This window comes from Rhea pennata, chromosome 15, assembly GCF_028389875.1.
Source record: "Rhea pennata isolate bPtePen1 chromosome 15, bPtePen1.pri, whole genome shotgun sequence".
Taxonomy (NCBI): Eukaryota; Metazoa; Chordata; class Aves; order Rheiformes; family Rheidae; genus Rhea; species Rhea pennata.
Window position 1 is genome coordinate 14,779,509 of NC_084677.1, and position 15,727 is coordinate 14,795,235.

The 15,727-nt window shown below is 38.2% G+C and overlaps 1 protein-coding gene across 1 annotated transcript in view; it reads right to left on the reverse strand.

Moving 5' to 3' along the window:
• Positions 1–15,727, reverse strand: part of GNA12 (G protein subunit alpha 12) — a 46,489-nt gene that overhangs the window by 25,312 nt on the left and 5,450 nt on the right. Inside the window, exon 2 of the mRNA XM_062587847.1 lies at positions 7,593–7,808. Coding sequence (XP_062443831.1) covers positions 7,593–7,808 — 216 coding nt within the window. The remainder of the gene's footprint in view (positions 1–7,592; positions 7,809–15,727) is intronic.

Consider the following 15,727-nt stretch of genomic DNA (forward strand, 5'->3'; position numbering starts at 1 on the left):
TGCCATATGCTATTTCCCAAAGAGTCCTTAGCAAGTGCATTGTCAGTATTATACACAAATTCTCCTCATTTCAGTGTTGCAGTATATATTTTTTGTTGGACGAAGAGGATAAAATGCTTAGACATGCTTTTAGGGCTAGATCTACCCTGCCCTTAAGTTTATGGTAAACAATCAGTTGCAAAATTTTTACTTAAGGATTCAAGCAATCTCTATTAAAAGTGCACTGCAGAATTCTGATAAAATAGTGCCCGCTACTGTAGATTTCATTCAACGTGCCACTTTACAAGTCATTTACTCCTCATGTCAAATCAGTGCTCTATTTTGCTGCTTTCAGTCTACCAACTTTATAGGGACAGTCAAAGGCTGCCACAGGTGAACATACCCTCCCAGATGCAGCAACAGGTATATAGTCCAAGTCCAGATCTTACATTACTGTTATATCTGGCATTCCTATACCAGAAGAAAGCTGTTCAGGCAGCAGCTTGTCTACTCTCTATCAAGAACCAGTTGGAATGACTGGTGCCTTGCTTCCGTATCACTCGAAATACGGAGTTGGCTGCCTGGGAGGCTTTGAAGTCATCAGCATATCCCTGCATGAGGAAGATGCACCAAGAAAGCTGTACTCACGCAAGGAGAAAGCTCTTAACTAAGCAAGATTTCCAATACACTGTTCTGTCAGCCAAAATTTAGCTACCTTATTTTAAGTATCTGTTTAGAAAATAAACCCACAGTCAACTCATAAGGGAGTCTGACTCCTGTCCTCTTATAAATGCCTCAAAAAGGCAGAGAATGGCAAATCGATCTAAAAGAACGGGCCTTTAAAGCGTTTTCCAGAGTTTTCCAATATCCAAGGCTTCACAGGCTTTTACTATGTGAAGTATTACTGGAAATGTTCCACACAATTCTCTGTTCAGAGATCTAAAAATAACTACAGACACAGTAGTAAGTTTTTTGTCTATATTTGCAAACCTCTCAGGAACCGCTACCTCATGCTAATGGTCAGAGTTAATTCTTTGACCTATTAAAACAGCAGAAACTATTTTGTCAGTGTAGTGAAGATCAATAATAACACTCAGATTAAATTTAAACTGATGCTCTAGTGATGAACCATATATAGTTTGCATATTAAGAATAAGTGCATTAAAACAGGCATTTGCAGACTGCTTGGATGGCCATGCTCTCTCCTATATTATTAAGAGCAGCTATCTGCAAATATAAGCCAGAAACTAGCCTGGCTGCACATGAACAACTAGGCACAAGTGCCTTAACTGCAAATAGGCTTGGGAGTTTAGAGTGAATGGCTCCATCAGTCATGCAGGGATGAAGAGACAATTTGTACTAAAGGAGAAGTTCAAGAACTCTTGAAATACATAGTTATAGACTCGAAAGACTTTGTATTTTGAAGGGAAGCAGAAAGAATAATTCAAATGAAGATAACATCCTGACTAAGAGAAGTCAGGATGGAGACAAAAAAAAAGTGTACTTTAAAATCAAGTGATCTGACAAAATAATGTCAAATTTACTTCAAGAATGATTCCTGAAGCCAGATAATTCTCTTGAAATGAGCTCACTGTTACCTGAGGTTCTGTTAGCAGTGCCAGTACACAATAAATATCCACTCTGACCAAGCTTAAAGTATCATTTTCTTGCTTGAATATATCATTTTATTGCTTGAAAAGCCCTACTTGGCCTATCTTTCTCCATGATTACACAATGCATACCAAGTCACAAGCAGTCAAAAAGCAGCTGACCTCAGTTCAGTTTTTATTTGTTCTGGACACATTAAAATGAAAGCGAATGGCTTCTTAATGGTAAGGGCATAGAATTGGTGACTTGATGCATGAAATTGGTTGCTGAAAAACCCATCTTTGCTCATCTAATAAAGACAGCAGTTGCTGTTCCTTTTGCTTTCAAATAAAACTACTTCTGTAACATCTCATTTTTGCTTGGGTAATGTCTGTGATTTAACATCCTGCTCTAAAGCACGTATAGTAGAAAAGCTTGGAATAAATCTGCTACTATCTCCTGCCACTGCTGGAGAACCACTACGTTCTGCGACTTTGCTCTATATCCTTGATGTAGCTTCTTTGGCTGCATGGAAGTCCAAGCCATCTGCCTCACCCTTCGTCCCCCCAAAACCCTCCTAAAAATACAGGCTGTCCTGTACAAGTTGCCCCTCCCTCCACATACACTGGAGAGCTGCTGCCCTCAGCAGTGTAAGTAATTTTACTCTGGCGTAGACACTGGAAGAACTGAGAGGAAAAAACCCTGACCAAAGTAATTCCTACATTGGCCTCAGCCTCTCTTTTTCATGGCATAAAAAGGAACTACCACTTACGGGTGCAAGAGAGCTTGCAGACTATTGCAGTACATGCCCCTGAACTCCCAAATACACCCAAGTACTTACTATTAAACTCAAATTGAAGAAACTTCCCTCCTTCCAGCTAAAGCATAAGTAGCTCTTCAGTAATCCCAATTTCCTTTAAATGAGGAAGTCATTCGAAAGGGAATTTGTCTCCATCTGCTGGCAAGGCAGAACGACATCCGGTTGCCCAAAATATCAGAGGCAACTTCAGAAAGAACAACTGCTACAGGACATTTTCACACAAGTAATAAACGTATTCCTTTCTAACATACACACAGAAAAAGGGAGAAGATAACGAGGGCAAGGGAGACTAGAGAAGAGTTGCATACTGATTACAAAGGAATTCCTAGTACTGTCGTTAAAAACGAGGACAGAGACTTGACAATGTAACGGATCACACAATGAAGCTTTTGTCCCAGAGCTACTTGGCTTGCACACAAGGAGCGGAGGAGCTCCGGGTGGGGGGGACAGGCTGGGCAGGGGCGAGATGCTCCTGAAAAGCAAGGGGAATTGATAAGTCTGCTTTAAAGACAGTCAGTGGAGCCAAAACAAAAAACAAAACACCCCACCACCACCCCGCGCATCCACCCACTCATTTCTGAAGGGCTCAAAGCCCCAGACAGGGATTTGCAGACAGTCCTTCCAGGCACTGAATATGAAGCAGGAAACACTCAAATGCCTACAGGCAGCTTCTGCACTCTCGGAGAAAAAGCTTTCAGACTGTATGAGGTTATGGTCAGAACATTTTCTTTCAACAAATTTTCCGCTGCTATGTCAGTCATTAAGTTTAGCATTACAGACCATAGGAAGACACCTGTACTGCAATTTCCAGCTGTAGTCAACCAACCAAAAAAACATACTTGCCTTATTTATTTTTACCAAGTCACAAAACTTCCTGCAGAAATACAGACAGTTCAAAAGCAGAAAAATATAATCCTTAAACATTAGGACAGTGCAACTAGAGAAAGTTAATATTATTATTTTGGCTCTAGTACTAAGTGTTTAGTGTTGACTGTAAGGCCACAATGAAGAAAAATCTGTGTGCAAAGTCTTGACTTCAAAACTCTCCAGAAATATTCAGAAAAATCATACCAATGTAAAGCTTCAAATGTTAGATGATGATTTTAAGATTAGTATAAGGATAGTAAACTCAGTTTGAACCAAGCATATTCCATGTAATAGCTCACCTGAAGAAAATAAGAAAGAGAGTGCTGATACAGAGCACTTTAGCCTCAGGTAAATCAATAGAGTAAAGCATTATTCCTCAAGAGTCCAATATATCTGCCTCCTATTAAATTATACCAGTCTATATGCATACAGCCTTTAAATCAAATGGTGAACTGAAAGTATGGGTACATGCACATAATATGCCATTATAAATAAGGCAACTTCTTGAATTTTCTGTTTACACCCCTATAAACGCATTTTAAAAAATATTTTTTTAAAGAATTTGTGCTGCTTCTAATCAACATCTGTCTGAAGAATCAGATGTTTGCTGAATCTAGAAGCGAAGCATGGAAACACGTTGAAGTTAGAGATGAAGAACTTGTTTAGCTATCAAGCCAAAACTAGCATTTGTATCCATGAAATCAGTCCTAAATTTAGGAAGTATTTATTCAATAAAGTGCTTTTCATTCACAACTGAGGTATTTTCAACATCTCCTGGTGACCCAGCCTGTATAGTAATAACAGAACCTAGGAACTCCAAGTTGTCGCTGCCAAAGATGCATGCAACAGGACTCAGTTATAAACAGTATCTCTTTTCTTTTTTTCTTTTTTTTTTTTGGTCAATAGTGCAGCGATGTAACGTACTACAGGCTGAGAGCTCTGGGGCCTGCAGCAGTTTCAATTCCCCCAGTAACACAGAACAGGTTATACGAATGCCAATCAAAAAGAATCATGATAGACCACTACCATGGTGCTGAAGACGATAGCATATTATACGATCACTTGCATGCCTGTGTGTCTGAGTTTTGTGGGGTTTGGGTGTGCTTTTTTATTATATTTTGGTATTTCCTGTTTAAATCATGCACTCAAAGCCAGAGAACGCAGAGGTAGGCTTACTGGACTTGGAATGCTATTTATTCAAACCGGACTTTTTTTTTCCCCAGTTTGATGCAATTTTATTGCTGATCGGTATGGGGAAGAGCCTCCCACACGATCCTAATCTGAATCTCTCCTTAAAAAAAACAAAGCCCTTTCTTGAACATTGTGTTTCCCAGAAAAATAAAATTCTTAACATGCTGCTGATGCAGTTACTACTACTTACTATACTGGATTCTCTGATTAGCTGTCTCATGTTAAAATCAAGTCCCCTATGGCAGGAACCATGCTTTTGTTCTGTGTTGAACAGTGCTTAGAATGGCAAAGTCTTACTCTGTGGCTACAAATACTAGAAATTATGAAACAAATAATCTCTCATCTCTCCCTGTACATCCTCCTGCAGTCCCTAATGCTGTAACATTTAAGTTGTTAGATCTTTAACTTGTTAGGTCAAGGAAAGGAGGTTTATGCAACCATCCTCTGACAGTTTTACCTAGTCATTTTAATCATTCTTTAGCCATTTGCCAGTTTCAACATAATTCAGAGATAGCTTTCAAAGATTATCTCCAACAAGACTCAAACAGGCATCTTAGTAGTGCACAAGGATGAGTAGCTAAGGGTTGCAACGTAAGTTTAACTACAGCAGCAGACACTAGAGAATGCACACGGAGCTGTAACGTGAGGAGACAGACCCCAAGAATCCCACTGATGGCTTTTTTCCATGTCTTCTACAGCTATGTCCAGTAAGAATCTAAGGGGGACTAGACGAAGTCAGGTTTCTAACATTTACATAACTCATTCAATTAAATACTCAAAGTTTCCAGGTCTTTAAAGTTCCACCTTTAACTGTCCTTTTTTTTTTTTTTTTTTTTTTTTTTGGGGGGGGGGGGGAGCTGAATGCAGTTTGGGGACAGAACACATGAACACATGAAACATTAACTATTCTTTAATTTGTAGGTAGAATTCTAAGTTAAAATCCTATACGTAAATTGAAATAGAACAATTAAGAAGTCATCCCAAGAACTAGTAAAAGTGATATCAAGTTGCACTGGTAAGTATCTCGTTCCGTTATGAAAGAACATAGCTACTCTCAGGAGTAAAAACACAAAGCAAAAAACCCAGTCAACCCAAGTAAGTATTCTTCAGTCATTTTTAAAGAAAGTTATTCTATATCTAAGAATTTAAGACCTTTAAGAAACAGCACAATTTTACTCTAAGGGTAAAGAGCTCCAAAAAAAAGTAGTACAATACTGAAAATTGTGAAGATCAAATAACAAAGACTTGATAGATGACAAGTCCTTACCACTAGGAAACAGAGATAAACAGAAATGTTCATTTTAATCTTATCTGTAGCTACTCCATCAATTGCAGTTATTTCTTTTAAATCAAAAAAAAACCATAATGCTGCTCTTCCTGCAATTAACATTTTGACATGAAATGTGTTTGAGTTACACTGCTTATGCAATTACTTTTTAGAAACTTTACCAAGATCATGTGAGACAGACAACATAAAGGATACTCTTGCATTTCTGAACATGAAAATACAATGCAACTTCTTCAGAGGAAAACAGACAAGTTTATTTTGTTTCCCTTTTAAAGCTGCTAAGCAAGTATTTAAGTGCCATTAAGTATGAGTATACGCTTGGAAGAGAAGCAACCTAGTGTTAACTCAGGGAAAGAAAAACAAATCAAAGGAATAATACTACAGAGCATAGGTACATGATCATGCAGTATTACCCTCGGTATTATGTTTAACTACCTGCTCTTCTTGAATCTTGAATTTGAGGTGTATGGAAACCAAGATTTTAGACTGCCTATTTCCTTCTTTACTGTGAACGGATAAACAGACTTCCACCCACCCAATAAGTATCAGTCCCCTATTCCAGTAAAAGTACACAAACTAATCCCAATTTACAGAATCAAAAATTCTGGCTAAGCAAAAGAGACAGCTGACTAGAATTCAACTTTTAGGTCCTAAAGCACAGTAGTTTGTTTCTAGTGATTCATGTAGCACTACTACTGATTGCTTAAGAAAACTGAAGGAAGAAAGAATGTATTTTGGACAAGCCTCCTCTACACTCCAGTTCTTCTAAGACGACGACATTGAACCTTTCATAAAAGTTAAGTGGAGCAGCCCCACTTCCACTACTGTTGGGTTCACTTTGTTAGAAATTCTAAAATATAAACTCACAATCTCAACCACAAATTAGTAAGCTTCCTTCTTTGAGTACACTACAGATGCAAGTTAGGCAGAGCACACAATTTTGTATCCTCTAAAATGCTTTTAAGCAATATCACAATCTTTTCACTGAAACAGTTGCTCATCTAGTTAAATTCACAATAATACTAGACACAGAAAAGATAAATGCTTAGTGAATATTTGTCGTCTTTAGTAATGACCACATTTTGGAGAATTCACAACTAATATTTCATTCAGTGTATTCTTGAGTCTTAATACCTAGCAAAGTTCTATAAAAAGAAAAAGCAGCATCTTCTTGTTTAGAGGAAGAAAAGGGAATAGATTATAAACAGCTGTCAGAAATATATTCCATAATAGAAACAGTTATTTTGGCACTAGAGCATGAAAATCTAACAGCAAGAAAGCAAGGTAGATAGCACAATTTTACTCAAACCTTACTGTCATCTTTCAATTGGTTATCCAAATTTCACTTGCAGATGTCAAGATGAAAAGAAACAGTTCAAGAGCAGCAGCCTGAATGGGTGTTGCATTCACTTAAGAAGATCTGCATCAGGAATAGTTTGCCAGTATCAATATAGTGCAAGCTGGCCAGACTGGAAAGTTACAAATTAAGTGTGCCTTCATCAGTGACCTACTATGAACAGACCTACTGAGTTGCTAAAATATTTTTAGTTCAACCAATTCCTGCCTTTTTTGGTTCCTCTTGCTCTTCCAGTTTATCCAGTTGTGCACTTTTCCACTCCCTCTTACTGCCATGTAGTTTTTCAAGTTTGGCTTCAATTACCACTTGTTTGTGCTGCTGAAGTGTTCAGATTTACAGCATTAGCACAACTGAGCAGCATTAGTGCTGCTCATATGACGGCTAAATGTTGTATGTAACAAGCTATCTTTCAAATGAAGAACTATTTATATGGAGGGAGACTTTTTTTTTTTTTTTTTTTTTTTTAAGAAGAACTTAATTCACACAAAGATGGATGTACTCACCAGCTGATACTCGCTTCGGCGGCTAAAGGCTTCTTTGATTCCCGAGTCCCTCCACAGCGCACTCAGTGCGGGTACATACAACTGGAAGGTGGCTGGCTCTATGGGCATTCCAGCTTTGTTCTCAAAAGCCATCAAAAACATTCCATGCTTCTCATTCTCTGTGTACTGCCAAGGGATCCCCAGTTTATCCCGTGCATCAACCAGAACCCTGCAGCCCTGAAGAATGATTCAGATAAGAAAGTCAGTGTTAAAAATATTAAACTATAAAAGAACAAGGATTCAGAGGTACATGAAATTTACTTTTTTTGGTACTATTCTAGTGAGACTGAACTCAGGAGGAGGTCATAAATATCGGTTCTTGCAACACCTTCACCAAAAATAACACAGAAAGAGCTTACTTGTGTAAGGAACCTAGCCATAATATATCTCTGGTGGAAAAAAATAGTGGCAGCAAAACAAAGACCGTTAGAAACAGATAAAGGTAAACATCAAATATGTAAGAAAAGTGTCTGAGAACTAATGCGTGACCCTACCCTCACAGCTCCAGTTTTAAAAGTAACCCCATGCCTGAAACTGTGCAAGATTTATTTCCAGTTTTCCTCGCATTTGGATTTTAGATATCAATAATGATACACTAGCTTTCTCAAGAATTAGAAGGCCAAATACCATTAAAAAAAAAACTAATGAAAACACAGACAGTAAATTCCAGTGAAATAAAGTAATTGATTTGTGGGATCTGTCTGAGCATCTAAAATTGAGGAAGCTTTCTAACTTTCAGTGCGATATGCAACCGTCAATTAAGTTAAGCCTTTAGGTATAAAAATTCAGCAATACCAAACTAAGATGATCCTAGAAACATCTTGCTGTAAGGAATAATTTTGACACAATCCACTTGAACTCTATAAACCACGCTTTATGAAAACAAAGCTATACAAGTTTGCAGGGTTGAAAATTTGCTGTAAATAAGCATCTTCCTTTGAAACACCTTTGGTAAATAGTTACCTCCTACGCTTAATAGTTTCAGATAGGCAACAGTTATTTCTCAGAAGGAAGGACCATCTTAATGGAGACCTCTGTTAATGCCAGCTTAGCATCTTAAGCACCACCTAAATCACAAGTAAAACCTGCAGGCTATGTTAAACTACTTTTCTCATTTATTGATCTTGTTGTTTAACAGTTTATGAAAACAATAAAATAAAAAATAGAATTGAAGTTCTTTTCTGTGGTTATGCACCCAAACCTCCAGATCACAGAGGGGGCATATTTTAAGCCATCAAAATTGCAAGTATGTTCCAAAAGTGCAGTTTCTCCCAAATGTAAATATTTATGATTTGCCAATAATTATTACTTTCTTTCTACGATGTGTCGCATGTATTTCCACGATACCATGAACAGACTAAAACTGAGCATTTACAAACTGAAGTGAATTAAATATCAGACGGAACTATTCAGTATTCCCTGCTCTACTGCACTGACCAGAAGCCTACTCTCATGACCAGTTACAGACTCTAGCCCTTTATCAGTGATCAGTAGATCTCCTTTATTGAAATGGTGTCAACAAATACAAACATGAGGGAAAAAAGCATACAAGGTTATCCTTGACTTGCAGATGTCTGTACTACATCTCAGGACTTTACTATCGTGGGTGGAATTCAAAGTCAGTGTCACCCCCCTCCACACAGGGAACTTAAACATTATATTTTTCCAAAACACTGCAGTAACAGACTGTAGGAACATTGCTATTTCTGGATATGGAAATGGCAAGGCTGCTTCTTGCTGGTGAGAAGTGGCATTTATTAAAAGAAAGGGTTAAGTGGACTGTTCTGGGCTGGCCAAGTACTCGCAGCCCTCCAGCCCACACACTCCAGCTCAAACCTCTCGCCATCTCCCTCGCTAAAGCCATCTCCCTCGCTAAAGCCATCTCCCTCGCTAAAGCCATCTCCCTCCCATTTAACCTCTGGCTTTTCTGCCTTGCAGCTCTGCAACTGATTTAACTCTCAACCATCTCACCACTACCGCACTCCTGTAAGAGCTTCTCAGATGAATGATCACATAAATTTTCATCACGATAAACTGGTGATTGGACATCAAACACTGTGCATTTCTCCATACTGTCGCTCTGCCTTTTACTGCTTCCACTGGACATCCCTAGAGACTGTCGTTAAGGAAAGTTTCATCATTTGTTTGGAGAAAACCACAGAACAGAATTTCAATAAAGGGCGTAGCGACAGCTCCAGTCCCAGAATAGTCACTTATCTACTGGTTACAGCTCCTTGGAAATGCAAGTTTGAACCTCCATCAGGCAACAGAAACGGAGACCCTACATGAATGCATTAACTGCCATAAAGTTAACCATGGGGAGCACACAAGCATCAATGTCGTCTTTGGATTGTTTCGGAGGAAGAAAAGGTTGCCACCAAACCATGTTTAGGGCCTGATCTGGCACAAATAGGCAGATTCAAATGCACAGGCATCAGCATTAGCACAGCCAAAACAGAGGCCAAGACAGACACAGACAGAAGGATAATTTTAAACACTGAATGAACATCAAAAATACGAAATGGGTTTGGAATGTCCAACGTATATCCAAAGCAAAAGCACTCCTCACAATCAGAATACGCAGAAGAGACCAATTTTGAAATATTTAGATAGGAAATCATGAGACAAAGCTTTACATCAAAATCAACATAACCAGTGTTTCTTCCAGTCCAGCTCTCGGCAGTCAAAAATATTTGTGACTAAGCAATATCCCGAATAAAGCAAATCCAGACTTAACATTTCTCCATCTTTGCACAACAGTTCTATAAATGCCACAAGCAGATGTCAGAAGGAAGAGTAGAAAAAAAAAATCACCGAATTTAGATGTCACACATCACCACTCTTGCTTCAGAATTACTGGTATTGTTGCTTTTCAGCTGCCATAGTAAGAACTTGCTAATTCCTGCCCCTTTCTGAGGGGGAATTAATGGGCAGTACAAGCTGCCAGAGGAATGGAGCTCTTTCTGGAAACACGTTCAAAACACTTCCCAGATTTCTCCAATAGGAGACAAAGGAAAAATTACAGATTTTTCCATCTTACAAGGTCACCAAACACAGATACCACTATTTTTAAGTTGGATATAAAATTCAGCAACAGCCAGGTGCCCCAACGGTCATTTTTCTTAAATTCCATACCACCATGAAGCGAGGCTGTACGGAAGTAGAGAATATGTTTATGAACAGGAAGAGTCAAAATTATATTCTGAAACAGTAGGTATGAACACTTTCCACCTGCTTTTTACTACTTCCCAATACTTCCAAAAGTGAGTCAAGTCACAGTTCCAATTAGCATCAAAAAGACAGTAACTGAGGTCTTCAAGCTGTTTCTTATGACTGAGAAGGCTTAGCATGAAGGAGGGAAGCAGGAGGCTTTAACTAAAAGCCACAGTTTTGCTGAAGTGAAAGATCCAGGCTTTTAAGAATCCTCCTTGGCCTTCCCTCTGAAGAAGCCAAAAATACACTAGATCAACTGACCTAACATCTAAAAATAAGACTCACCAAATGCACAAAATTTATTACAGCTAGCATCCCAGGAAGCGTAAGTTTATTAACATTAAAACACACCCTTCCTCATCTCCCCCCAGAAAGTCTCCTGAAGAGTAACGGCTTCTGCATACACGGCAGTCAAAGGGCGGGAAGCTCAGAGACAAGCACAGATAATTACCGCTGCACTTGTGGGTTTTCTGTAACGGCTTACCAGATGACATCTTTTTAAGACGACAAAGGTATTCAAGGGATTTAGAGAATGAAAAATAAGGGCTGTCATGGGAGACAGCCAGACAGTTATTTTCTCCATAGGCAAAAGTGCTTAGAAGTAAAGATTGCATTTAGAAGATTAGATTTAGTTAGAATTCCCAGAATCTGTGTATTGTAGAATAGACTAGTTTAATATATTTAATAATAAAATATGCCAAAACCAAATTTAGACTCTGACATCACAGGTATAAATAACAACACCTACTGGATGCACAACCCTCCCTCCCACATTCTAACAGTGAAGGTAACACTAGACCACTTTTATTAGTGTTCATTACACAGTAAACATTTCCAACACTTAGGACTTTTTTCTGATTTTCTACTCCTAAAGAAATTACCAATTCTCCTTTTCCACTTAGAAAACTGAATATTGCTGACTATTTTCAAACTGGAACATGAGAAAAAAAATGTAGGAAGAACTCTTGATAAGAAATAAATTTCTGACCAACTCAATCGATCTATGGGCTTTGTGCTGTAGTCAAAGCAGCATGCAGAATAAGCACAGGTGGAAAAACTTGAACTTTATAGATAAGGAGAGTGTCAAGTATTAGAGAATGGCAAAAGAGCAGCATACTGGAAGATCAGCATCAGTGAGAAGGAAAACAAGATGTTCTCTGTTCTGGGTTTTCCTAATAATTTTTAGCATATTTACGTCACCATATAATTCCTGGGTATACAAATAACCTGAACGGAGAGAAGGTACAACTAGAAAAGGAGCAGTGTGACACACACAATCCAACTAACGAATTATCTTCTATACAAGCAGGCATTAAATAGAGCAAGAACACCACAGTTTGGAAAGAGACAAATAAGGAGGAATGTATCAGAGGTCCATAGAAATTATAAATTGCATAGAGAAACTGAATAGAAAAAAAATATTCTTTTTTTCCCCCTTGCTACACATGAATTAGTACAATAGAAATACAGTTATCAAGCAGACTGGAAACAAAAGAAACTTTTTTCTGTACACATCCCACAGTGAGAAAAACTCATTTACATAGGACATTGGCTGAAAGTATGAACAGACTCAAAAAACAATTAAGACAAATTCATGGAAGAAAGGTCCAAAAAAAAAAAAAAAAAACTTATTAAATTACATTCCAGATACAACCTCTGGCTGAAGAAGTTTCCAAAACCAAAGGCTGCCAATAACTGGAAGAGTATACCAAAGGAAAGTATCACATTGCCCCGTTCTCCTACTTTTTCCGTAAGTTGGGGGAAAAAAATGCTAGATCCCTGGTCTGACACAGCACAGCTGTTACATCCTAAGCAGAGTACTTGCTACTCACTAGAAATATGAAGGTTTTATGAACCTGTACACAAGTTTTTATTTCTAGGACCTACTAAAATACATTTTGTCTCCTCTGCTTTTGAGAATATTCTAGCATTGGAAAAAAAAATCAAGCTTGTTTTGCATTTTTTAAATAATAATTTTGGTGGCAATGATCATTTTCTTTAAATACCTGTATTTCAAAGTTGATTTTGTGGGAGTTACTAAAAAAGTGACCACCAGCTAATTTCACTTAAAGCTACTAATGAGCACCGATTCATGAGAAGTGACCATAGTATTTAAAGAACAGTTTGGTAACAGAAAAATCTCACATCAGTAGTTACTATTAAACAAAACACAGCATTCATATTTGATTTCATTCACATACTCCAACAGTTGAAGGCTTCATTATTCTAAAGCTAATCCTAGAAATCCCACATCCTTTGCCAGACGGACTAACTCAAAGGGTGCGTGAAAATAACACAGCTAAGTCGTCAGACAACAGAAGTAGTAGGTTTTGGGGGCACAAGCTCATAAGCGAGGGTTGGTTCTTCCAGGCACAAATGGACAAGTAGGCAAAAGACTTGATTATTCTAGTAAAGTGTCTAGCGATAACTTGCAAAACTACTTATATCAACCAGAACAGTCTCCTTCATTGAACCCTCTCACAGCCACTTTTAAGGAAATCTACTTTGTATGCGATCAGAGATAAGAGTAGATACTACATACAAAGTGGTTTGCTTTTACCATTAAATACCTTGTTCAACCTCATACCAAAGTCCTAGCTGTCCAGCATCCCTATCACTTACATACACTGCTATTACAAGAGAAAGTGCTGAAGGCAGTCACCTCATTGCTCAATGTTGGATCAGCGCACTCCAAATCAGAGCTATTAGGCAATACTGTCATTTCCTGTGGCTGTAAACCAATGCTAACACTGCAGTGAGGGATTTAAATGCATTTCCTACTGTGAGTTATTCCTTAGTGTTGTTGACAAGAAATCGGCAAAGTTTGGGAGATCATAATTCAGAGACCAACATAAATCAAGGGTGCTTCCACCTTGGTAAGACATCTCTAATACATCCCTTGCGCAGTGGAACATCATGAAGTCACGCAGCTGTGCGAGCACAGTTTCAGCTGGACTGGCAAGCCTCTCTGCACCTAAATAAATTCCGACAGCTTCACGATCACCAGTGCCAATACAAGAGGGGAAGCAGAATCTCACAGCCATAGATGGATGCTGCTGAAGGGGCCAGTTCCAATGCTTACTGACAAAAAAAAAAAACATGATAAAATGTAACCTATGTGTATTTTTAGACTATGTCTCTTAACGTTCTAAAAAAGACATTTTAAAATACCAGTTTTAAAGATGAAGTTATTACTATTTGTAAATAAAGTTGCATGCACTTTTCTCAAATTTCCACCTGGAATCCTGGGAAGGTGGTCATCACTACTAGTAAAGCTAGCAGAAAGACAATCAGACTTTTACTGTCATAAAAGCATTAACAGTGTCTTTATTTGATCTACCTCCTTCAAATGTTATAATCAAGTAGCAGCAGAGAATGCCATTAAGGATGAGGTATCATGTTACAGAGCAGTCAAACAGCTAGGTACCACTAAAAGGAGCATCTTTCCTGGTTCCACCCTCTCCTGTTAGATGGCTTTGTCATTTGTCTGAGCCATGAGTCAATCCAGTGAACAAATCACCACCAAAAGCCTAGTCACTTAAGTAAAAACTAGTTTCTGTCACCTATATTGGTTCACTAAAAAGTGAGACAGTCACAAGGGTAAGGGTGGGATCATCACCAGCAAGCCAACAGAGAGGTTCAACAGTTATGCATATATTTTCACCATTCACATATTTTGATATTACTCAGGTGAGAGTGGGGTAAACAGTAAAGATACTTGTTCAATATCCCCCAAAACATGCAAAGAGAGGAAAAGCATCATTTACTTAGCTCACATGAACACAAACATTAAGAAACATTTGGTTTAGCCATCGAATCTTTGAATTGGTAACAGCAGAGATGCCTGCTTGTCTGTGAACTCTGAAAAGAGTCTTTGTCTTTGGCTAAATCCAGCAAGATGACGATAAATGCAGCAGAAGAAAAATAATCTCACTGCAAGCTTTACTTGTAGCAAGGCACAAAGTAGGGAGACGACCAAACTCACAGGAGATGACTGGTGGAGTCCTTAAAGGCAGTTCTAAGTGAATGATTTCAGAACTACATTAGCAGGTTTTTCATTTCCTAGAATTATCACACTAATGTCTAGCTCATAATTATTTTGTGCTCTGCTTCATCCCATGTATTTGTCAAGTTTTGAAAGACAACACCATATTGCTACCAGGGCAGTCTGCTAGGAGGGCAAGTAGACATGCTTAAAAGGTGTCTTCCTTTCATCCAGAGCAGAGTGTCTTCAGTTCTAGGACAAGACCAGTTCTTTACCCTCAAGATGAAAAAAAAAAAAAAAAAAAAAAAGGAAAAAAAGAAAAGAGGTGAGTGAAGGAAATTCATCTGGAAACTCCACAGCATGTTCTTCCTTTCCCTTGCTTTTCCTCTTATTTGTATTGATCCTACTTTTTGAAATTATGTGTGCTAGTTTGCCTTTACTCTCAAGTTTTCTTGTAAGCATTTCTAGTCACATGATTAGAAAATTCCCTTGCCAATACCGCTTCCAAATTAATTATAAAAATATATGTATATTCAACCCATTGAATATACGGCAACCTCCCAAATTTAGTCACGCAAATGACTGAAGTTTTGTCTGGAAACCATCAAAGTACGTCTGCAGTCTCCAGGGACTAACTCATGTTCCGCAAGAAAAGTGACTACATCACAAGAGCACTGTAAGCTCTATTTTGGAAAAAGAATTAATATTTAATCACTATTTACAACTACTTCTCTTCCACTGTCCACCATGATGAAGAGATTGCTTTCCTCCAGCCCAATCAAGAGATAGCCAACTGCGAAGAGACTACCAAAGCTGACAGAACTTAAATTTAAGTCACAAACTACATCAGATAGAAATTACTATGTTTCATTGATTATATGAACCTGGAACAGAACAA